At 42.1% G+C, this 26,406-nt stretch overlaps 1 protein-coding gene across 4 annotated transcripts in view; it reads right to left on the bottom strand.

Annotated features, from left to right (window-relative positions):
• Positions 1–26,406, bottom strand: part of SLC44A5 (solute carrier family 44 member 5) — a 375,730-nt gene that overhangs the window by 324,946 nt on the left and 24,378 nt on the right. The window contains exon 1 of one of the 4 annotated variants that reach the window (XM_072754859.1): positions 12,311–12,839. The exons of the other annotated variants lie outside the window; for them this stretch is intronic. Within the exon in view, the coding sequence (XP_072610960.1) occupies positions 12,311–12,344 (34 nt within the window). The 5' untranslated portion in view covers positions 12,345–12,839. Of the gene's footprint in view, positions 1–12,310; positions 12,840–26,406 lie in introns of those variants that run through there. 4 annotated transcript variants of the gene reach the window in all.

Here is a 26,406-nt window from a genome sequence, read left to right as displayed (position 1 = left end):
TTATAATTCATCTTGTTTCAAAGAAGATTTAAAATAGTTTCTAGGAATACACACCATTCAACAAAACAAGGTATATAAAGAGAGACCATGAGAAACAAAATAAATCCACAAGCGCATGATGTATAAATCTTGAGCCAAATCTCAGACTCAGTTCTGAGCTTCCCAGCTGCCCACCCATGGTGGGAGACACCATAAGTCCTATGACTCACTTCATCCATTGTTAGCTAAGAGGCATTTCTGAGAAACTTCACCATCAGGTACTCATAACCCAGATACTTTGTGAAATAATGATCAGCACAAGAAATAACATCTGCGAGCTTAATATGATGTCAAGTATCTCAGTATCAGTCAGTGTTATGGCAGCTAAAGCACAAATCAGCAAAAGCACTTCTATGGAGGCCAAAATAGCACAAGCTGGGTAAAGAGCTATTTCAGGCTCTGGCTGATTCCAAGAAAAAGTTTTAGCATATCTAAAGGAATCAAAAGACTGCATGTTTATTCAGGAAATCCTTCATAAAGAGCCCTCCCATAAAGTCACTCAAGAACACAATCTAACCTTCCCTTCCCTTCCCCAGCCACTTGATTATTGAACAGCTGGTCTACTAATGGCAATTCTCAAGTTGTTTCTGCCTTGATCTATTAAAAAAAAAAACCCACTTTTCAGAAATATAGGATGCAGCATAAAACCCCATTAAATAGGCCAACTAAAGAAAGGAAGTCTAGACTCACAAAAATTCTAAATACTCAAAAGATATTTCAATCCCTTTAATATAAGCAATTTGCTTTAAAAAATGCTCATTAGACATCCTCAAAGACTTGCTTTAGTAAGTTGTTTCTAATTTATATGATTTCCTACCCCTCAATGCTGCCAAAAACTTGAAAATGGCTTGTTTCCCAAGTAGGTTAAATGGTTTACATGCCTCTCTTGACCCATATAAACTTGTGCACAATCTATTAATTTGCTTACTCTTCATATCTAGGGCATTAATTCAGAATCAGGCAGTGAAAATGTACAGAGGCTAAAACATAAGGAGTCTTGATCTTAGAATGTGGCATGTGAGGCATATGTCCTTCTTTTGTCCTTGTAGTTGTTTCTATAGATTACTAATTAAAAATTTATGTGTGGGAAGTGTGATACTTACTCGATGCAGAGTTTCCATAAAGGTTCATGAAGTATATATTTCCATATAAGACTTTCTTAGTGGTTTAAGAAGAATGAGGGAAGAGAGAGATTCCAATGCTGTTCTTTGTAACTTCACATCTATCTTACTCCCATACAGCTAAGATACCTCTGGACATGTTTATTTATGACCAAAGATTTTTTTTTAACAACATAATGGTCCTTCTTGCACTATAGCAAAGGTGTTAAATCAGCAGAATCAATGTCATTGCCATGGGAAAAGAATGTGATGACATTCTTGTGCAGCCAAACAAAAGAATTGTGAATAAGAGGCTGAGAACAGTGAATAAGAAGAAAAAAAAAAGAGTTTAATGCAAACTGAAAAATATGGTTAATACTTGAACTCGTGAAGTATGAATGTCCATTAAGTACCTTTTACAGTATTTTTTCAATTTTATGACTTTTTATATATACATTTTTTTAAGATTTTATTTATTTATTCATGACAGACACACACAGAGAGAGAGGCAGAGACACAGGCAGAGGGAGAAGCAGGCTCCATGCAAGGAGCCCGACGTAGGACTCGATCCCAGGTCTCCAGGATGATACCCTAGGCTGAAGGAGGCGCCAAACTGCTGGGCCATCAGGGCTGCCCACTTTTTATATGTTTTTAACTAATACTTACAAAATATACATGATCATAGGCTAACTTTAAAATGACTTTTAGGTTTTTCATAAGGCACACTTGGAGTAATAATAAAGTTTTAATAAAATTTTACTATCAATTTCAAAATCTTCTATTTTGGGGGGGTGGGGTCTCTGGATTTGAACACTGAAACACAAGCCAATGATCTACAAATTGTACCCCCCATCCACAAACACACACAAAAATCTGTCCATTAAGTTCTTAAAACGCACAAATTTTAAATTGCTTCTTGTAAAACTGGATTTTGAAAAAAAAAATTGCACCAACTGAATGTGGCATTTTAAAAATTCTTTTTATTTTATTATTTTTAAGTTCCAGTATAATTAACATATAGTGTTCTATTAATTTTGTTCCTACAGAAAAATTGCTCAAGCACTTAGGACCAGTTCTGACTTTGGTCACAGTCTTCCTTACATGATAGGGTTAGTAAGAGTGCAGCTCTCCACTAAAGTCCTAATGGCTAAAAGAAGCCACAGGAAAGTAGTCTGGGAGGCTACTCATCCTTTCACAATAAAGGATAGATTCAGGGTTTAACGATATATTGTGTTCTTGATCATTTCACAAAATATTTAGATGCAGAACAGGATTCAAAAATATGAAATTGCAGTTCCTCAGTTGAACTAGGGATTTTTTTTATTGTGACTTTAATGTTCCTCCAATATCATGAGCCCTAATGAGAAACTATAGGTATATTTTTTAAAAACTGTAATAAGCAATGGCAACCAACAGACAGAAGGAGGAAGGAGGGGGCGAAGATAAAGCAAAGCAAAAAAAGAAATGTTTTTATTTTGAACCCTAATTATTTGTTAAAAAGATGTGCTTCATCTAAACAGAAAAATGGGATTGGTAAAGCCAACTCTTCTGGATTCCTCTTACAGAAGTAGCTTTCTCGCTTCTCTCTGGAAGAAGGGAAAACCGATGGGGCAAGCCCAGAATTTCCCAGCCTCAGCGCTATTGACAATTCAAACCAGATCATTCTTTGCTGTAGGGACTGTCCTGGGCATTATGGAATGTCTAGCAGCCTCCCTGGTCCCTACCGACTGGATCCCAATGGCACTAGCCCGGTCTTGACACTGCAAGATTGTCTCCAGACATGGAAAAAGTGCCTCCGGTCAAGAACTACAGTATTTTTAAATTTTTCTTCAGTTCCTTTGAGCTTTCCAACTGAGAGAAAAGACTACTACAGCCAGAAACATGATGTCTGGTAAACCTCCCCCTCCTAGCAACTTTCTCCTATCGTGGCATATTTTATTCAATATTTTGCCCAGGGTCGTCTGAGTGGCTCAGTGGGTTAAGCATCTGCCTTTAGTGTAGGTCCTTTGGCTCGGGTAGTAATCTCAGGGTCCTGGGATCAGGCCCAGAGTCGGGCTCCCCGTACAGTGGGAATCTGTTTCTCACTCTCCCTCCCACTTCCCTTCCTCCCCTGCTTGTGCTCATTCTCAATCTCTCTCTCTCTTTCTCTCTCAAATAAATAAATAAAATCTTGGGGTACTCACTTGAGTGGCTCAGGGGTTGAGCATCTGCCTTTGGCTCAGGGTGTGATCCCAGGGTCTTGGGATCGAGTCCCACATTGGGCTCCCTGCAGGGAGCCTGCTTCTCCCTCTGCCTCTTTGTGTCTCGTGAGTAAATAAATAAAATATTTTTTAAAAGACATATATATATATATATATGTATATATATATATATGTAAAATAATTTAAAAATAAATAAATATTTTGCCCAGGGGTTCATTTATACCCCTATTTGAGTGCTGTATTTCATATTTTTAAAGATACTATATTTAAAGAAACAGAGATAAAAAGAAGCACAATTCTCGCGACAGAAAGTCATTCTACATGAATCCTTCCTTACCTCCCCAGGGAACCGTCATGAGAAGCAGCCAAAATGTAGAATAGCAAAAGCGAGAATAAAGACCACCTCCAGAGGCAAAGAGTAGCACACAGCAAGGAACGAAACATTATTTCTCCCATCTAAAAAAAAAAGTCTGATTTTCCACTGCTGCTCCCACTCCGGGCCACAGCACCTTGCCTCTGCTCCCTTCGCAACAACGCCCTTTAACAGAGCTCAGGCAGCTGTCGCCAGTCCTCCCATCTCTCTTAACCTCGTCCATGCGGGCCATCGCCATCCATGCAGGCCATCACCATCCATGCAGGCCACCGCAGTCTGTGCAGGCCACCGCAGTCCATGCGGGCCACCACAGTACATGCAGGCAATTGTGGTCCATGCAGGCCATTGCAGTCCACGCAGGCCATCACAGTCCATGTGGGCCATCTGTTCCATGCAGGCCATCGACATCCATGCAGGCCACCACCATCCATGTAGGCCATAGCGTTCTGTGCAGGCCACCACAGTTCATGCGAGCCATCACCATCCATGTGGGCCATCGCGGTCCATGTGGGCCATCATGGCCCATGCGGGCCATTGAGGTCCATGCGGATCATTGCCATCTATGCGGGCCATCGCCATCTATGCAGGCCATCACAGTCCATGCAGGCCATCGCAGTCTGTGCAGGCCATCGCCGTCCATGTGGGCCATCACCATCCATGTGAGCCATCGCCATCTGTGCGGGCCATCGCCATCCATGTGGGCCATTGCCATCCATGTGGGCCATTGCCATCTATGTGGCCCATTGCAGTCCATGCAGGCCATCGCAGTCCGTGCAGGCCATCGCCGTCCATGTGGGCCATCGCCATCTATGTGGGCCATCACCATCTATGTGGGCCATCGCCATCTATGTGGGCCATCACCATCTGTGTGGGCCGTCACCATCCACGTGGGCTATTGCCATCCATGTGGGCCATCGCCATCTATGTGGGCCATCGCAGTCCATGCAGGCCACTGTGGTCCGTGCAGGCCATCACTATCTATGTGGGCCATCACCGTCAGTGCGGGCCATCACGGTCTATGCAGGCCACTGCCATCCACTCAGACCATCGCCGCTGCCAGGATGGCGAAACCGCCTTGTCAGGGTTTGCAGTGACCTTTGCATGAATAAACGCAGAGGCCCTTTCTAAGCCCTCCTCTTACTTCCCAGGGGACAACATTTGGTGCAGCAGCTGAGAACTCCTCTTCCTTCTTGCTCTTTCCCCTTGGCGGTGGGATCCCCCACCCTCTTGATTTCCCCCTTCCCGCTGGCTGTTCCATTCCAGCTCCCTTCCCGGTTTCCTCCTCTTCTCCCCTCTGGCTTCATGACACAACAAACCTAGGCTTGGGTCACGGATCTCAGTCCACACTCACTCCCTAGTGAGTCCCCCATCCGTGGCCCTAAATACCACCTCCGTGCAGCTGGCACCCCAGATCCGCTCTCCCAGACCCCAGGCTCATGTATCTAACTTCTGACTGGTCGCCTCAGCTTGCATAGCAAATAAACGTTCCCAACCCAAATGTGTCTAAAAGTGAACTCCGGATCCTCCCCACCTAAAGGGGCCCCATCCATAGTCCTCTGACACCATCCGATGACAGCTGCGTCCTCTTAGTCACTCGGGCAGTCATCGTGGCACCCATCGCTCTCAGCCTCCACACCCGGGTAGTTCAGAAGACCCTATCAGCTCCACCTTTGAGACACTTCAGTATCCTTCCATCGCTCATGTCCTTCCCTGCTTCCACCCTAAGGGATGCCACCAGCCTCTCAACTCGAATACCGCAAACATCTCCTCACGGGTCTTTCAGTTTCCCTCTCTGCACCTCGAGGATATTCTCAACACAGCAGCCACACCAAGTCTGTTCAAACCTAAGTCATGGGACACCTGAAAAAGGCTGATTCTTGGTGGCCACTCAGGTTGTGACCTTGGGGTCCTGGAATCCAGCCCCATGGCACTAGGCTCCTCACTGGGCATGCAGCCTGCTTAAGATTCTCCCTCCCTCTCCCGCTGCCCCTCCTGCTCGTTCTCTCCCCCCACACCCAAAATTAATAAATCTAAATTGGGAACTGAGCTCTATTATAGATAGATCGATCGATCAATTGATGTATAGATACAGATCTGCACTTACACAGAACATCTCCTTACAAGAGTAAACTTGGGGCACCCCAGGGGGTTCAGTCAGTTAAGCATCTGGAGACTTCCGGCTCAGGGCATGATCTCAGGGTCCTGGGATCCAGCCCCGCATCAAGGCCTCCAACTCCACACTCAGCAAGGAGTCTGCTTCGGCTGCTCCCTCTGTCCCTCCCCTTACTCATGCTCTTTCTCTCTCAAATAAATAAATGAAAAATTTTTTTAAAAAAGAGTAAACCTGATTAAATTCAAGATGCATAAATGTTGACTTTAGATTATATGTATTTTTGTATATATAATAATACGTAATATGCACGTACACATATATGCATGTACACACACATATATACAATCAAGATACAGATATTCACTCATATAGAAAATCCGTTTACAAATAATAATCTTGACCAAATTCCTTACATAGACTCGTGGCCACTTCACTCACCTCTTTATCATTCCCCTAACAGCTCTGTGAACACTGAGCATGTCTTCTAACTCTAACATCCTGTGACTCTCAGTAGTTTGAAAAAGAGCTGATGTCACAAACACGTTGTGTTACAGTATCACTAAGGGCCAGATCCATTCTTAGTTACATAATCCCTGAGACACTACCAGCCTTGCTGGCCTCAAAAGAGACACTTGGGGTACAATAAAAGGGAGGGAGGGGACTAAACAAAGCCCTGACGCTACCAAAATTCTTAGTGTATTCTCATTATTAATCCTTGGCAAAGAAGCAGACAGTTTGGAGGTGGAAGAAGGCAGTGGGGAGCTTTAAAATAATAATTATTTATTTATATTTCCCTAAATACCGTGGCACTTTCTAGTCACAGATGCTTAGGAAGCAGAAAATCACCCAAAGACCTCATTCCCCCACCCCCACCCCCACCCCCTGCCAATATCTCCACAGCAGGATCAGACACCCAAGACCATACTTTCCCTGCTAACTGGCTGTCAAGCAACTACCTCCAACAAATGGCAGTTTTTATCACTAACTCTTTCACGCCGCCTTTCATCTGTGAGGTCTGTAATCCATAAGAACAGCCTGATAATGATTAAGTAAAATCAAAGTGATCTTTTAAAAGCCTGTATGCCTTTATTGTTATAAATGCTTCACAAGTGAAAGATCAGTCAAAAGCATAAAGGTACCCTGATTCGAACGTCCTTTGTGATTGAATTAGTGTTTCTTTTGGAAGACTCTCCCGTCAGGCAAAACCATGAATTGGCTGATGTTGTCCCAGAGGCTTTCCTAGGCCCCCTTTCCCATCACTCTTCTTTCACGGACTCCCCTCGGTTACCTAGGAGTCCCTCCCGCGGCCTTCCACATTCCGCCTACCGCACACTCATGTTCCAGACTCTTTATAATTCTCCTTCCTAACGCTACCATGTGTTTTTCCCAAAGACTCAGTTTCTTTGAGAGGCTTGCTAGGTGGCTAGCTCAGCCAATAATCTTTACCACACTGTTGGATTCGTACTCATTCTCTTCAGAATTGTTTTTCAAGCAGAAATTTCTAGAAATTCTATCAACATCCCGGCGCAAAATGTTGTAGGTATTTTGATAAGCAGTAGGAGAGGACACTTGAATATAACTAGACCTTTTAGACAAGGATTGCTTTACTTGGCCATAAGGAGTTGATGTATGTGTAGGGGTTCTGCACAGACACCCCCCAACACACACACACACACACACACACACACACACACATAACGTGCCACTTTGGCATATGGATTAATTTGAGCTAAAGGCACTTGAACCCCTGTGGGCTCAAAAGAAACTCTGTCCTTCCCTTAACCACACAGAAGAATCTAAATTGGAGGTCCTTCCGAGAAAAATAGTTATTAACAGAGAGAAATTTTATCTGAGTGACCCATCTGTATGGTCTGGCAAACATGTAATTACCAAACATCTGCTCTCCTTATTGCCCTGTGAAATGCATTTCTTTCCTCTGAAATTCCAGACCCCTAACCCCTTCTCCTTAGTTCAGAAAGACATATATGTACGTATGTATATGTATACACACACACACACACACCTCATTTTGCCTGTCTTTGGTATTTCCATATCTTTGTGGAGTCCCCATATGTATTAAATTTGGTTTTCTCCCGTTACTCTGCTTCATGTCAATTGTTTCTTTTTTTTTTAAATTAACATTTTATTTTTAAGTAAACTGTACACCCAACGTGGGGCTTGAACCCACAATCTTGAGATCAAGAGTCACATGCTCTATGAACTGAGTCAGCCAGGAACCCCATGTCAGTTGTTAGTCCTGTCAGAAGGACCTTTGAGGGGACAGGAATTCTCGCTCCCCAACATATGAAAGCTGTTTTCTCTGAAACCATCCTCAAGGATGAGAATGTAACTCCAGCGCAGCCTGGGTGGCTCGGTGGTTTAGCGCTGCCTCCAGCTCAGGGCATGATCCTGGAGACCCAGGATCGAATCCCATGTCGGGCTCCCTGCATGCAGCCTGCTTCTCCCTCTGCCTGTGTCTCTGCCTCTCTCTGTGTCTCTCATGAATAAATAAATAAAATCTTTTTTTAAAAAAAGAGAGAATGTAACTCCAAACATCTAAGAAGTCTCCAGCCAGTTGGCTTCCCACTGTGCCTAAAATCAAATCTATATTCCTGTTTAAAATCAAAAAGATCTGGCCTCCCCCTACCTGTCTCTACTGCATACACTACACTCCAGCCAAACTGGCCTTTGTATCCTGCTTGAACATGCCAAGTTGCACCATTTTCCTGCCTTAAAACCTGCATTGCTATGTTCTAGTTCTTGGCATGCAAATTAGTCTTCATTTTGGTTCCCACCTCAAATGTCACCTCTTTCGACGATCTCAAGTAATCCTATAATCACTTTCTAGCACCTCACCTATTTTATTTTCTTTCATGCTAAGTGTACTCTTTAATCCCTATCACTGATTTCACCATGCCCCAGCCACCTCCCCTCTGGTAACCATCAGTTTGTTCTCTATAGTGAAGAGTCTGTTTCTTGGTTTGTCTCTCTTTCTTTTTCTTTTCCTTGGTTTGTTTGTCTTATTTTTTTCATGGTATTATAACTGCGAAATGTTTCTGTTCATATATTTGTTTCCCTGCTCCTCCTAGGCCCCCTACTAATGTACACTCTTTGTTGCCTATCATGTTCATCACTGTGTCTCTCTTGTTTTGCACAGAAATTGATATGTATTCAATGCTCAATAAATATGTGCCGAATGAATGCAAGAAGATGAATCCAAGCATAACTTAACCTTTCAATTTAAATAATCGAGAAATCTCGTACTAATATTGGAAGGGGGTCGTGGTTAATATCACTATAACTAATGTAACTAATTTATGTTTATAAGACTTTTATTGATTATGGACTACAGCATTTTTCCAATAAAACATTATAAATATTGGATTGACAAATATTCCACTTGCTTTTTTGAAAAGGTGTCCTTTTGATAAGATGTCACAAATGAATGCCAACATTCCTTAAGAAATATTGCCAACTCATCTTATTATTCTGTCAGTGTTAAGAAACTACATTTTCCTTTGGCCAATTTCTAGCTGTTCAAGTATGTAGTATCTATTGCTGGGACTTTAGAAGCCAATGAGCAACTTGCTTGTCACATGCTCCAACAAATGATCTCTTCCTCTACGCAGTGTAGCTAAGCAGAAAAGCAGCTCTCCTAAGATGATAACCAACACAGCACAGAATATTATTATACCTATGGTTTATTATCCTGCAAAGTTTACCCCAGCAGGCTGCCAAAAGAAAAAAAAAAGCAGAGCAATTTAGCAATTTGGTTCTCTACCAGGCAGGCCCCATTTAGCTAGTTGTAGCTTAAAAGCAGATGTCTGAGAGCAAGCAGTTCAGCAAGCAGCAGTCAGATGCTTTTGTAGAGCTTTTTTCTTAAAAGGAAAAATTGAGGCAGGTCAGTGGGTTACAACTTCCTGGGCTTGCTTTTGTTATCTATAAGGTGAGGTATCACCACTAAACCTGCTTTGCTAAAGTGAAACTCCAAGCTTAAAAAAAAAGAAAAACAAGCATTTTTCCTTCCAAGAATTAAATAAACTGGTTTTAAAAAAGGAAACTTAACATAAGTAGAAAGGGAAAAAAATACCCACCAGTCACTAAGAGCTGAATAACATAACTTTCCCTTTAAGGAAAACATGTAGCAAAAGAAAATCTTGTTTTCTAAAAACTGCAATGAAATTTCTTGAGACCACACATCCTAGGAAAGCTTGATTGTTAATTCTTCCAGAGGAACTGTTAACACTTAAATGACAAAACTCTATTAACCTCTATTCTGCAATTATGTCACTATCAAATTAAATTTAAGGAAATACGCACAAACCCTATCTTGGCATCCAAAACAAAAATTTCTTGGTGTTTTTCGGGGAGGGTTGGGGAGACTAAAGAGGAGGTATCTTTTTCATCAAACCTCTTAAACTGCCTCACTTCTCATTAATTTGCTCCCCTTTGTATTTGTGTGTGTGTGTGTGTGTGTGTGTGTGTGTTTCTTCCCAGATCAATTTCAAGGGTAAAGTCATCTCTAACTGGCACGCACTGTAAAACCGTAAAAATCTTTTCCACTGTTCATGGACCGTTTACAATCTGCAAGGTTTGGTGTGGGTATGAAACATATTCCTGCCAGCGGACAGCCTCATCAGCAGTGCTGAAAACCAATCCTTCTGTTTGGCTCATCAGGCCATATGGCTGCATAAAAAGGGAGCTAAACAAAAGTGCAACTAATGCACCTTGTCAATATGAGTTTGGAGTAATTATCTGATATAATGGCAAAGAAACTGCAGATGAATATATTCTCTTACTCTTTAGTCATCCACCACTGCAAACATACACTAATTCATTGGGAGAACAAAAAAATCAGATAAATGTCCTTTGTATTTTACATGAACTAACATAAAATACAGGGCAACAAAATTATATATATATGTATATATATATATATATATAACAGTTCAATTATATATATAATGTATTACATATATATTACAGTTCAATTATATTTAATGTATTATATATAATGCATTACATACATTATATATAGAAGTATATTATTATGGTATATATTAGTATATCATTGTATAGTAATAATGTATAATTATGACATATCTAAATATATAAGTTAAACATATAATTAAAATTTTGTATGCATATATCACAGTTTCAAACAGAATCCCAGGTGTTTTGTAGTAACATCTTCCTAAAGATTAAGGGTCATGGTGCAAATGCAATCAGCGGTCTGAGTCCCCCGGGCAATTAACAAGCGAGCGGAAGCAGCGAGATGAAGTCGCGCCCCCCTGGCGGCCCCCAGAGCGGCGCTGAGCTCCGGCCGCAGCACTTGGCGGAGCAGCCGGGAGCTCGCCCTCGCGCCCCCGGGCGTCGGGGTCACGACCGCAGCGGGTCCCGCTCAGGGCGCCGCTGCTGCTTTGCAAAACCCCGAGGCGCCGTAAGCGTCCGCCTCCGGGACCCAGAGGCCGGGCGGTCGGAATCCCACCCTGAGCGTCGCCCCGGCCCCCCGCGGTGTAGACCCAGGCCCCGCGGTGCAGACCCAGGCCCCCCGCGGTGCAGACCCAGGCCCCCGAGGTGCAGACCCAGGCCCCCGCGGTGCAGACCCAGGCCCCCGAGGTGCAGACCCAGGCCCCCGCGGTGCAGACCCCGCCCCCCGAGGTGCAGACCCAGGCCCCCCGCGGTGCAGACCCCGCCCCCCGCGGCCCCCCAGCCCGAGCGCGGCGGCGGGACGGAGCGGGCCACCTGCGCCCCCGGGTCCCCGCTGCAGGTGCCTGGGTCCCCAGGGCGGCCCTCCTCGCCCTCTCGGCCAGCGCGTCTCGTCCCCCGAACTTTCCAACTTCGGAGCCCGCGCTCCCAAAGGAGCCACGGGGGAGGGGGGCACCGGGCCCCCCCGGGGCGCGAGGGCGCAGGAGCGCGCGGGGAGCCGGCCCGGAGCAGGTGCTGGGAGGCGGGAGTGGGGGAGCCCGGGACAGGGGGAGGCCGGGAGGGTGGATGCAGAAGTTGTCACCCCGGGGATGAAGGGGCGGGGCGGGGCAGGGGGCGGGGGTGCTGGGAGGAGGAAGCGGGAGAAGCCGTGGGAGAAACTCTGGCACCGCACACATGCATGCACACGCACACGCACACGCACACGTGCACACACGCACATGCACACACACACGTGCACACGCACATGCACACACACGTGCACACGCACATGCACACACACACACGTGCACACGCACATGCACACACACACGTGCACACGCACATGCACACACACACACGTGCACACGCACATGCACACACACACGTGCACACACACGCGCGCACGGCCTGTTTCCAAAAAGGACGAGCCGCCCCGAGCCCGGGAACCGGGACGGCGCAACAGCTCCCCAAGCTCCGCGCGGCGGCCCGGGTGTCGCCGGGTCACCAGGGGCCCCCCGGGGAAGGCGAGCTGTCGCCCGCGGCACCTGCGCGGCGGCCCGGGGCGGGGGGCACTCACCCTTGAGGCCGGGGGGCCCCGTCTTCTCGGCCATCTTCCCCCGCCCCTCCCCCGGCCCCCCGCGCTGTGCTCCGGCGGCCGCCCGGCTCAGCAGGCTCTTTGTGGCGGCGACGGCATCGGCGCGCTCGCTGGCCGGGTGCGGGTCCGGGCGCGGGTGCGGGCGCGGGTGCGGGCGCGGGTGTGGATGCGGGTGTGGATGCGGGTGCGGATGCAGGTGCGGGTGCGGGTGCGGGTGCGGATGCAGGTGCGGGTGCGGGTGTGGATGCGGGTGCGGGTGCGGGTGCGGGTGCGGGTGCGGGCGCCCCTCGCGCTGGCGCTGCTGCGGCCGCGGTGGCTGCGGCGGCGACTGTGCAGGCGGCTGCGCCGCTCGGGCTGCGGAGGGGGCCGCGCCGGGGCCCCGGAGCGCCCGCCCAGACTGACCTCCCCCTGCCGCGCCCCCTCCCCTGCGCCCCCCCCGGGTCCCGTCGGAGCCGCCAGCTCCAGTCCAACCAGTGGCGGCGCCGTCACCGAGCAGCCGCGGCCCCGCGGGGTGGGGGCGGGGGCAGCCCTGGGCGCTCGGGGCCGCGAGGTGGGACCCCGGGGGCTGCCTGCGTGGGGCCCGCCGTCTGCAGCCCGCGTCCTCGGGGCCTCCGAGCCCCCTCCCGGGCTGCAGGGCGCGACGTGGGGTGGGGGGAGGAGGAGGGGCGCCTGCCAAAGACGCGGGCCTCCCCAGGGCGGCCAGAACTCCCGCCAACTGCAGGAGAAACCGCCCCAGCCCGCCCGGCCGCCGAGCACCCCAAAAGCATCCTCCGGCGCTCCGAGCCCCAAACCCCAGCGGACGCCGCGGGCCCCACGCAGAGCCGCGGAGGGCAGAGGGAGCCTGGGGCTGGACCCCGCGCTCGCGCCCCGAGCATCTCTGTCCGGGACTCCGGACGCGGCCCTTGGGGCTGCGGGAATAGAAAGTTCCAGCTCTCGGGCTGGGGGGACCGGGCGGGGCAGGGGGCTGGGCCTCCCGGCCTTGGGGACCAGCGCGTCCCAGGGGCTGCGCCGGGTCTCTCGCGCCCCGGGTCCCGGGAGGAGCTGTCCTCCCCGGGGGTGCTGACCGCGGGGCTCCCGCGCGGGCCAAAGTGGAAGGCGCGGCTGGGAATGTAAAGGAAGTGACAGCCCTTAACAGAAGGGCGGGAGGGGTGACCCGTGGGAGGGAAAATACAAAATCCTTTTTCTTTTTTCTTTACAGGAGCCGAGTTTTCCCTTTTTTCCCTTTTACAGGAGCCAAAAGAGTTTTTCCCTTAAACCTACTTACTAAGGCACAGTGATATTACTTCTCCTTTCCTTTCCCTCCCTACATTTCCAGCCTACTCTGGTTATCTAAATGTCCAGTGATTCCATGGAGTAACCACCAGCCAGAGGTTTCCCCAGCACCAGGGTGTTGTAGCACAAAGAACACTGGAGTCCAAACCCCTTGAGTTTTGAGTTCTGGCCCTGGAACTTCATGGCTCCGAAAACTTGCAGAAGTCCTCTATTATCCCCTTTTCTGGTTTGTACAATATCATCTCCAAGATTCCTTCCAGCTCTAAAGGATGTCCTGAGATGGTTTTTTTTTTTTTTTTTTGTATCGCAAAATCATGACACATTTTTTTCTACTCTTTCTGAATGTGACTTTATATCGTGTATTATCATACTGATAATATCATATCGTATCATGCTGATCATATCGTGTATATCATGCTGAAGTAAGTAATCCGAAGAACATGTGAAATACCCACCCCCTCTCACAACAAAGGCATGCACTGGATATAAAACACAAATAGCAAGTTTACTTTAATTAGCAAACAGGCCCAGTCCCTGATTTAATTCAAAACTGCTCTGTCGGGGTGCCTGGCTGGGTCAGTCAGTAGAGCATGCCATACTTGATATCAAGGGTGATGAGTTTGAGTCCCACCCTGGGGATAGAATTTACTTAAAAAACAAACTAACAAGCAAACAAAACAAAAAACCTGCTTTGTCATCTCTTCACTCTTAAGATGTGCATTATTCTATAGGCTTGTAAATGTTCTTAGTCTATTTTATGTGTTCATATTTTAACACATTAGAATAATATCTTATAACTTATTACTTTTACATACTTTATTTCATTTAATTCTGACCACATACTTGTGAGTTTAGAGGTCCAGTTCTGTCTTCCATGTTTTATAGGTAAGAAAATGAGATTCATAAAGGTTCATGACCTGTATACAACTTTCAGAGCTTCTATGCAGCTCTTCTAACTCAATACCAGGCTCTTCCCATGATACCAGCCTATGAAATAAAATACTTCTACTTCAGACCAGGGAGAGGTTCCTTTTTTCTATGTACTCCTTCCATGGTGTCAATACTATTCTCAGCAGCGGGAACTCAAAATTTTAGTTGACAAATTATGTCTATTTAGTTGACAAATTATGTCTATGTTTTACACTTGTAGCACTTCAAAGTGTTTTTACATGCATTTTCCCAGTTGAAGATCACAAGTATCACAGGAGATCACCAAAAGAGGTTTGTTCAGCCCACTGAACAGACTCATGGACTTTACACGGACATGTAAAGTCCCAATTACTTTATAGAGTCACAACTTCCAAGCCAAGTGTCTTCTGACTAGCCCATGCTGCATATATTTAACAGTTGCAAAGACAATGCCTATAGGGATCAGTAAGGTAAGATACATGACACAAACAGTATAAATATGTATACTGTCCTTGAGTGAAAGGTAGGGACTGTGCAACAGCCCCAGGTTACCTCGTAGGAATAGAAACCTAGAGATGTAAGGATTTTGATTTTTCAAAGGAGTTAAGAATCCATATTTCCAATTAAAATATCTCTGTTGATGTTGCTTAACACATAAAGCAAAACACGGCAGGCCTAACAAAACACGTCTGCCAGTAATACTCCAGCCTATGGGTTGTGTCTCTATGTCCGTTTTCACATCTCATAAATTGAGTTTTATCATCAGAAAGCAGGGATTGAACTGAATCCTTGGATATAGTTCTGATTCTGTTGGTATCCACGTGCCCTCAAAACTAGAGATTATCACGATTTTTAATCCAATTAATCATGATTTCTAAAGAGAAATCTCCAGAGATCAGTGTTTCTTAATGTCTGGCTGTTCTTGGAGCCACCAATGAGAATAACTACAGTAAATAAAATATTTTTTAAGTCACATGTGATTCTGCTGGACACGAGAAAACTTATACATTTTATTTGATGATGATGATGATGATGATGAAAACAAGGACAAAGTTGGCCTAATTTCTATTTCCCTTAGAGAAATGCTCTGAATGAATCCTTTCAAAAAATAGCCATGATGCTAAAATGGTAACTTTCGTGAGATGTAGTATAATCATTCTTCATAGATAATTCTAGCCACGTCAAGACTCCCTAAGAGGAATGGAAGAAAGGAACACAGGTTCCTCATGTGAAAGTAGCAAGTGAGCTCAACAGGGAAAATGAACTTGTCATGTATATTATACTAAAGGCCAAAATGAAAATAGAATTCATACTACACAAAGCATAATTGTTATTAATTTATATGTTACTGCAATTTCAGTAAAAAGGTTGAAAAATATAACCCTCAGAAGAGTGGGGGTTTTTTTGCTGGAATATTTTATATCAAATGCCTAACTATAAATTAACTACTATAGTTGTTTAGGGGAAATAAAAAGAGAAAACAAAAGCCCCAATGATTTTAATCATGTTAATACCAAATTATGTCAAAAGAATCTTAATTCACTCCACTTTTGAAAAAACATCTTGTATTTTAAAATTTGACATGTGAAAAAATATCATAATATTCACCTAAGCTGAGGTTTTAAAGGAACCTACAATTCTGTGACTAAAACTAAAAAAAAAAAAAAAAAAAAAAAAAAAAAAAAAAGGTAGAAAAAAGAGAGAATAATAGGAAGAGAGTGGGATAGTCAACAAGTGCATTTAAAAAAAAAAAAAAATCTTACAATAGCCAAACTGTGGAAGGAGCCTCGGCGTCCATCGAAAGATGATGGATAAAGAAGATGTGGTTTATGTATACAATGGAATATTCCTCAGCCATTAGAAATGACAAATACCCACCATTTGCTTCAACGTGGATGGAACTGGAGGGGATTATGCTGAGTGAAATAAGTCAATCGTAGAAGGACAAACAGGGTATGTTCTCATTCATTTGGGGAATATAAATAATAGTGAAAGGGAATATAAGGGAAGGGAGAAGAAATGTGTGGGAAATATCAGAAAGGGAGACAGAACATAAAGACTCCTGACTCTGGAAAACAAACTAGGAGTGGTGGAAGGGGAGGAGGGCGGGGGGTGGGGGTGAGTGGGTGACAGGCACTGAGGGGGACACTTGACGGGATGAGCACTGGGTGTTATTCTGTATGTTGGTAAATTGAACACCAATAAAAAATTAATTTATTAAAAAAAATCTTGAGCACTTATTTACATACTCAAAATCCAATATGTGAAGAAGTAGGGAAACTGAGTCTGTCTTCCTACCCTTTCCTGCATACCACTGTGGATGCACGCACGAAGCCTTAAACAATATTTCTCCCCTTTATCTCTGGTAACCAGATTGACATAGATTCATATAATAAAATTTCACCTGAGTTTAAATGGAGGGTCCCTGGAGTGAGAGCTTATAGAATCTTTGTCTCTTCATTCTAATTCTCCCATTGATAACCCTGACCTCAAGAAACCTAATTTCACTTATGCATATTTGAATTGCACAGAGAGACATGAAATTCAGGGACATCATTTAGGGGGCTTAAGTGTAAATTCTAGGTTTCTTAGGAAAACCTGCACAAAAAGATCCCTTAACATCACTAATTTCAGAGCAAACCTCTCCTGTAGAGACAGCTGCCTTACAAATGACACGATCACTACTAGCAATTTCAATGATATCAAAAATATCATGCTCAATTTGTGCAGAAGAAAATTTTATTTAATTTTGCTAAATTCAGTTACTAATCTCTAGAGCCATGCCCCTCCAGAAAGAAGTTAACAGGAAGTATTTTTGCGCCCACAATGACATGTACGCTTATTATAGTTCAATCCCACAGAAACAAAAGAAACAAAAGCAAGCCTTTGGGAGGGCCAAGAAACCCAAAGCTAGGTCTTTGCTCAAATTAACCTAGAAATTCCTTTGAGGGAAGTGCTCCAGACCTGGCCTAAATAAAGCATGGATGGAAGGATAGCCGATATCTCATAGAGATAGTTGGATATGTATGATACACAGCTAAACCATCAAGATTTCATGGAATATATATATATAAACAACTTAAATAGTTTTGATACTCCAGTTGGCCTACTCAAGGACAAAATCTTCAGTCTGACCTCTTCTAGCTTCTAATTAATCTATTTACCCCTAAAATGTTCAAAAACTGCAGTAACTCCTTCCATTGTAATTCCTGTTTATTACCTTGTTCTTTTATTCAGTCAACCGATTCCCTCTTACGTAAGTGAGCGATTCACACATGAAATAAATGGCATACAAAAATAATTAAATATTTCTGAGATATTTTTGTCAACAAGCCAAGTTGTATTTCCCATCCTTTTCTCTTTTCTGTTTAGTCTATTCAACAAATATGTGTTGAGTAATTCTACGTGCTAGTTACTATTCTGGGTGATTGGTTATAATGTAGTAAAACAAAATGGTCCACACATTCATGGTACTCGCAATTTTATAGGAGAGACAAAATTAACCTGTAAAGTTCTTACGGAAACAGCACGTCCAAGGTCCCCAGTAGAAAATTCAGGATTGGAGCAGTGGTTTCCAAATTCCAAAGTGATTGGGTATGTCATCAATTAAAATTTTCTTTTTGCTTACACAACTCCAACTACGTTTATTTGGTTTTATTTACCTTGTGTCTACTAGTGTATTAACATGTACATTATCAAATGCACAAAAAGTTGAAAGTTTTAAATGAACAACTTTAAACATCTGCAGAGACTATTGCTTTTGAGGAACTTAAAGAAGAGCAATGTGGGTGAAGGCTAGTATATGATGATTTTAAGCAGGGACAATCTGGTCTAGTTTACATTTTAAAATACTATTCTGATTACTGTATGAGTAATTGGAATAAGTCTAATTAATTAACTAATTAATTAATTATATAGTTTTGGGGTTGGGTGAGAGTTACATGTTTATACTGACTCAGATGTGCTCTGGAGCCCATCTAGGCTTAGAAGCAATGCATTCCATAGCAATGAATACAACTGGCATCCAGATCTTGGTTTCTAAATACCATTGTCCACTAAAAAAGACAATGATCCTTGGAGAAATGACTCCAGGTCTGTAGCACCCAAAGCACTAGGTCAACCTGGAATACCTTGATATGCCAGAAAGCAAGGAAATATTCAAAGACTAATGAGACCATACCAAGAGGACAAAGGAGACAACTGGGAGTGGTTGTCTACTGATCAAATGTATGAAAATGTGAACCTCAAAAAGAATAATGATGGCAATAGGTTATGATACATTGAATAAAATAAAATTTATGAATTCACAGTGATAATCAAAAGAGAGAATTTGAGCTATTTCCTTTTTTAATCATTGAATTAATAAGTATAGAAGAAATGATAGAATTAGAAAATCATCATTTGGCAAGGTCCAATATAATAGCCAAGGATCATCAATAGATGCTAAAGCCTTTGGATAATTGGTTGTTGGGAACATGATATTCAAATGGTCTCAAAATATTATTCCATGTATTAGTTACTAATTGAAAAGGCAAATTAATCTGTATAATGGAAATTTTGTGTAGTCACCACCTTAGTCAACTAAATAATCAAATTTATCATCACCAATAGTTGAACAATGTGTCATGTGCCTTGTAATGAAACTCAGTAAGTATGAAATTGTCATCTATGTAGTTTTCTTATCAAAAATATTTAACATAAAACTATGGGGTGCCTGGCTGGGTCAGTCAGAAGAGCATGTGCCTCTTGATCTTGTGTCAAGATCATGTGTCATGAGTTGGAGCCCCATGTTGGGAAATTAATAAAAATGATAATATATAAACTTTAAAAAATATATTTAACCTAAAACTAATCATGAGGAAGCAACTCAAATAAATCCAAAATGTGCAATTCTATAAGATGCTGAAGTTTTATTTTTTTAAAAAAAATCAATATCATGAAAATAAAGACTGTTCTATACACTAAAGATGTATAAACACCAAATGCAATGCATGAAACTTAGCTGGATCCTGGACCAGGGTAGGGAAGGTAAATCACTTATAAAAGACATTTTGGAAACAAGAAAAAGTTAAATATGAACTGTATGTTAGATGTTACAGAATTAATAGTATTTTCTTAAATGCATTGGTGGTATTATTGTTGAGAATGTCCTTTAGTATACATCCTAGGAGATGTATACTAAAATATTGAGTTGAACATACAAAATGATAAAATATCAGCAATTTCACAAAGTTAAACATAACATTAAGATGAATGCCCTGATGTCTGCAACTTGCTTTCAATGGTCAGGCGGGGGGAAAAAATTAATAGATGATATGTAAATAGGTAGTAGCTAGTGAGCTAAATAAGACAATCAGCGCAAAATGTTAAAAATCAATGAATATTGGTGAAAGAACAGAAATGTTCATCGTAAAAATCTTTCAACCCTTTTATTCGTTTGAAAATTTTCAAAACACAAAGTTGAAAAATGGGGGAAAAAGTGAAAAACTCAGGCTTTCCCAATTAAAGGTAAGAGTTTATTTAGAGGCACCTGGCTGGCTCAGTTATTAGAGTATGTGACTCTTGACCTCAGGGTTGTGAGTTCATCAAGCTCCATGTTGAATGTAGAGATTACTTAAAATCTTTTTTTTTTTTAATGGTTTATTTAGGATAAATCCAGTCCCTTATAGAAAACTAACCCTCAAAATTTCAAAGTTTTTCCCCCCCTCTCCTTTCTCTTAACATTCTCACCTTTTGAGATCTGGGCACAGAAGTTTATAATATTTTAGTATAGCACGCTGCATGTGTTGTCTGGTCTCATGCTGTCCTCTCCAGGCATGCATATGTCTGGCTGATGCACAGCCTGCCTCACCTAGGCTCTGGGCATTGGATTATATGTTCACTGACCACTGCTAAAGAGATCAAGAGTCTGATCTCTTGGCATGGGCAATGCATGGTGATTGCCTTCAAGAAACTCAACCATCTCCTCCTACAGACCAGGCCGTCTACGTTGATTTTCACTGATGCTGCTCATCTTCTGAGACTTCGCAATATCCTCCATCTGGACCTCAACTTGGAGTTGCCTATTGCCTACTCATAGTTACCACTGTGATTCCTTTGAACAGAGACCTCTACTGAGAGCTCCTCTGCTGTGACTTTCTGGCAAGTATGTTAATGCCTGTTTCTAAATTACTCTTTATATCTCCTCAGAATTGCTCAGCAACCTCTAGATTTTTTTTCTGCAATATGCACCGGCCATAAGAAACCAGGTACTGTGTTAATATAATGATGTGGGAAACAAAGGAAGAAGACAGATTATTAAATTTCCTCACTACTCACAACCCATTGACAAGTCCTTGAAACAGGCACAGTGACCTTCCTCTACGGACTGAGCTGCCTCGATGTTCATACTTTGCTAAGCCCTAAAGGCAACTTTAGCCCAACCTCCAGGATCCTATAAGTCTACTTTAACATATAAAAATTCCTTTATAAATTTCCTTTATCTCTAAACCCCCTGGGATACGTGTTGGCAATCATCCCCCAAGCATATGGTCCACCAATATACATCTGAAGGGTCTCCTGACTCAGGTTTTATTAGGTGGTAATAAGTGACCTTTCCCCAACAACTGCTTGCCCCCTCACAGTCCTGGAAACCTTGCTTCTAAAGTTCCTTAGAGACTCACACTATCCCTAACCCCCCCCCCCCATATTGAAAGTTTATAATGGGTCACTCCTCATGACCCCAACTCAGCTCTTTCTGCCCATAGATCTTGTCCCTGTACTTTGATAAAATCACCTTTTTACACCAAATACAGCTCAAGAATTCTTGGCCATTGGCTTCAAACCCTAGCACCTTTCCTATATCACATAGCATCCTTTTTTTAATTTTGCTTCTGTGGCTACCCCATGTTGGCAAAGGGCTTCTCTCAGAGGCTTGTAACTTCTCCGCCAGTGATGTTCTCCAATGTCCCCCAAAATTATCAACCTGAGATCCACTGTGAGTAAGGGACACTGTCTCATCTCTTGCTCCCTTGCCTCTCACACAAACCCCTTAACTTTCTCTAGCACTTTCTATTTTTCATATGATGGGACTTCACTTGAATACTTGGATAGTATCCTCCATCTTTTCTCCATAATGGCTTATTGTAACACTCTATGTTCAAATAACTAAACTTTCCTCTTGGTTTATAAAGGGACAATTTTGGAATTCATATGCCTCTTTCATATTTCAAAAGGCCTGGATTTTAAGATATCTGCTTCACAAGGAACTTGAGAAAGTTGGCCTTGAGATTCAAAATTAAGCAAAGATCCCTTTTCTCTAGGTGGATTATCCCTCCTTGGAAGGAAGGAATGTTACCGATTCAGTGTGTAAGGAACCACAGGACAAATGATTTACGAAGAATTAAATCTTCTTTGGTTTCCTAGGTCAAAAACATTATTGTCATTAGGGTCACCAAAGGACATTAAATTGGGATTTGGGAACCTGGCTGGCTTAGTTGGTAGAGTATGCTACTCTTGATTGTAAGATCAAGATCAATCCTTAGCCCGAACTCAGGTAGACGTTACTTAAAAAAAAAAAAAAAAAAAAGTACATCGAATTGGGAAATCTGGGTTCTACTCATAACTTGTCTGCTGATATGACTTGTGACTTTTGATAACTAACATGATAAAAAAAATAGTAGTAGCAATTACTGATCTTCTGTTATGATGGCCAATGATGCTGGGTCTTTGATTCCTTTTATTTTTAGTACTCCTGTCCCAGTCTTCCAGTTACTATTCTAAATCTTCACCATTCCCCTCTAGTCTCTGGTCCCAACCTTTTTATGTGAGAAAACATGAACCCTTATAGTTTAAACTGCTGATGTGCTTTCTGACATATACAGTCACTTTCCTAACTGATACAGTGAGTATAAATACAGTTTGTAGATATGGTGGCAGAAAGTTGGAAAAGTTTCTAATGGCTCCTACTTTCTCTTTGAAATAGGAGATAAAGTCACCTGCTGAGTTTGAGGAAGTAAAGTATAGGGAAGAACATCTGAGAAGATTGAATGAAATGACATACCTATGGATATGGATAATAGGAGATAGGGATAACTAAGGAAACATTGAAATAATCTCGAGCATTGTTGAAGACAAGATGACGTTTTGGGGGGGGGGGTGTTTCCTTCCAAATTTGTATTAAATTCTAGTCAGTTAACATATAGTGTAATATTGGTTTCAGAAGTAGAATTTAATGGTTCATCACTTACACATAATACCCAGGGCTCATCTAAGCAAGTGACTCCCTTAATACCGATCACTCATTTAGCCCATCCTCTACCCACTTCCTTCATCAACTCTCAGTTTGTTCCCTATCCTTAAGAGTCTATGGTTTGCCTCCCCCTCTCTCCTCTTTTTTTCTCTTCTCACACATTTATCTGTTTTGTTTCCTAAATTCCACCTATGAGTGAAATCATTTGGTATTGGTCTTTCTCCGACTGACTTATTTCACTTAGCATAATGCCCTCTAGTTCTATCCACATCATTGCAAATGGCAAGATTTCATTCTTTTTGATGGGTGAAGAATATTCTATTGTATATATTAATATCATCTCCTCTTTATCCATTCATCAGTTGATGGACACTTGGGCTCTTTCCATAGTTTGGCTATTGTTGATAATGCTGCTCTAAATATTGGAATGCATGTGCCCCTTCAAATCTATATTTTTGTATCCTTTGGGTAAATGCATAATAGCACAATTGCTGGGTGGTAGGGTAGCTCTATTTTTAACTTCTTGAGGAACCTCCATACTGTTCTCCAGAGTGGCTGCACCAGTGTGCGTTCCCACCAACAGTATCCTTGGCATCCTTGCCAACACCTGTTGTTTCCTGTGTTGTTAATTTTAGCCATTCTGACTGCTGTGAGGTGATATCTCCCTGTAGTTTTTATTTGTATTTCCCTAATGAGTGATGTCGAACATTTTTTCATGTGCCTGTTAGCCATCTGGACATCTTCTTTGAAAATATATCTATCCATCTGCTAAGAAGCAGTTGCTTCTTTTGTACATTACATAGCATGTTGTTTGTGCCTTTATCATTAATATTTATTTTATTTATCTTATATCTTAGTAGTTTGTGTGGATGTCTGTCTCTGTATTGACTAGATGGTTGACATTTTTGTCTTAGCCATTATAATGGGACAACAGCTCCTAATTTACTGATAAGTACTCTTTGGCTAGAGCAGTGACGAATGGTACTGAAAGATAGGGTATTTTGGGATTAGCTCAAGGAGCCTCTGAATGTCCAGTTATGAAGAAGAAAGGACATTAGTATATAATAGATATTTAATGAATACTTTTTAATTAAGAGTCATTAATAATCCAAATATCTTTATTCATTCTATTTTCCTGAGTGAATGCTGAATAAGAATGGTGAGAGTAGGCATTCTTGTCTTACTTCTGATCTTAAGAAAAAACTTGCAGCCTTTTATTGCTGGGTATGATGTTACCTATGGGTTTGTCATACATGGCATTTATTATGTTAAGGTACATTTCTTCTACACCAAATTTGTTGAGGGTTTTTCTCATGAAATGATGTTGTATGTTTGTCAGTCTTTTTCAGCACCTATTGAGAAGATTATATATTATTTTTATCTTCCATTCTATTAATATGGTGTATTAGATTTATTGACTTGCATATGTTGAACCATCCTTGCATCCCAGGAATAAATCCCACTTGATCATGGTGTATGAACTTTTTAACATGTTGTTGAATTTGGTTTGATCATATCTTGATGAGAATTTCATAGAGATATTGGTCTCTAGTTTTCTTTTCTTACAGTAGCTTTAAATGGTTTTGGTAGCAACAGTAATTCTTGCCTCATAGAAACAGTTTGAGAGTGTTTTTCTCCTCTTCAATCTTTGGAAGAGTTTGAGGTTGGCATCAGCTCTTTAAATATTTGGTAGAATTCACCAGTAAAGCCTTCTACTCCTGGGCTTTTCTGCATTGGGAGGTTTTTGATTACTGATTCAATCCCCTCTCTTGCTATTTGTCTATTCAGATGTTCTATTTCTTCATGATTCAGTCTTAGTAGATTGTATGTTTCTAGTAATGCATCCATTTCTTCTAGGTTATCCAATTTGGCATATAATTATTCATAGTAGTCTCTTATGATGCTATATAGTTCTATGGTATCAGTTACAATATCTCCTCTTTCATTTTTGATTTTGAGTCTTCTTAGTCTAAAGACATATCAATATTATATATCTTTTTTAGAAGATTTTATTTTTGAGTTATCTCTACACTCAACATGGGGCTTAAACTCACAACCCCAACATCAAGAGTTGCATGCTCTACTATCTGAGCCAGCCAGGTGCCTTTTATGTATATTTTTTTAAAAACCAGCTTTTTAAAATTAACAAGGCAGGAAACAACAGATGTTGGAGAGGATATAGAGAAAGGGGAACCCTCTTGCACTGTTGGTGGGAATGCACACTGGTGCAGCCACTCTGGAAAGTAGTGTGGAGGTTCCTCAAGAAGTTAAAAATTGAACTACCCTATGACCAAGCAATTTCACTACTGGGTTTTTACCCCAAAGAGACTGATGTAGTAAAACGCCAGGACACCTGCACCCCAATGTTCATAGCAGCAACGGCCACAATAGCCAAACTGTGGAAGGAGCCACGATGTCCTTCAACAGATGAATGGGTAAAGAAGATATGGTCTATATATACACTAGGATATTACTCAGCCATCAGAAAAGACAAATATCCACCATTTTGCTTCGATGTGAATGTAACTGGAGGGTATTAATGCTAAGTGAAATAAGTCAGTCAGAGAAGGACAATCATCATATGGTTTCACTCCTACGAGGAATATAAGAAATAGTGAAAGGGATTATAAGGGAAAGGAGAGGAACTGAGTGGGAAAAATCAGAGAGGGACAAACCATGAGAGACTCCTAACTCTGGGAAACAAACAAAGGGTTGTGGAAGGGGAGGTGTGTGGGGGGATGGGGGAACTGGATGATGGGCGCTGAGGAGGGCACTTGATGGGATAAGCACTCGGTGTCATACTATATGTTGGCAAATTGAATTTAAATTTAAAAATATATATTAAATATATATGTTATAATATATATTATATATATTAAAACACAACTTTTAATTTCATTGATCTTTTTTATTATTTTACTGGTCTCTATTTCATTCACTTCTACTCTGATATCTGTTATTTTCTTCCTTCTGCTAACTTTAAGCTTAGTTTGTTCTTCCTTTTATAGTTCCTTGAGGTAGAAAGTTATATTGTTTATTGGGAATCTTTCTATTTTGCTAATATATGCAGTTATCACTGCAAACTTTCCTTCCAGAACTGACTTTGCATTGTCTATAGGTTTTAGTGTGTTGTATTTCCATTTTCATTTGTTTCAAGTTGTGGTTTTTTTAAATTTCCCTTTTAATTTATTCTTGGACCCATTGATGTTCAGGAGTGTGTTGTTTAGTTTTTACAGTTTTTGCTTGTAGATTTTCCAACTCTCCTTTGTTGATTTCTACTTTCATACTATTGTGGTTTGTGGTTGAAAAAAAAGATACTTGGTATGATTTCAATCTTCTTAAATCTGCAAAGACTTGTTTTGTGGCCTATCATATGATCTACCCTGAAAAATGTCCTCTGTGTACGTAAGAAAACTCAAGTTTCTGCTCCTGTTGGATGAAATGTTCTCTATATGTCTATTAGGTTCATTTGGTCTAATAAGTGGTTGAAATCAATGTTCCCTTGCTGATTTTCTGTCTGGATGATCTATCCATTGCTGAAAGTAGGATACTGAATTCCCTTCTCATTATTGTACTGTTCATTTCTCCCTTCAGATCTTTTAGTATTAACCTAATATATCCAGGTGCTCTGATGACAGATTATATATATTTACCATTTTTGTATCTT

This window comes from Vulpes vulpes, chromosome 3, assembly GCF_048418805.1.
Source record: "Vulpes vulpes isolate BD-2025 chromosome 3, VulVul3, whole genome shotgun sequence".
Classification (NCBI taxonomy): Eukaryota; Metazoa; Chordata; class Mammalia; order Carnivora; family Canidae; genus Vulpes; species Vulpes vulpes.
This window is presented reverse-complemented; position numbering and strand designations above follow the sequence as displayed.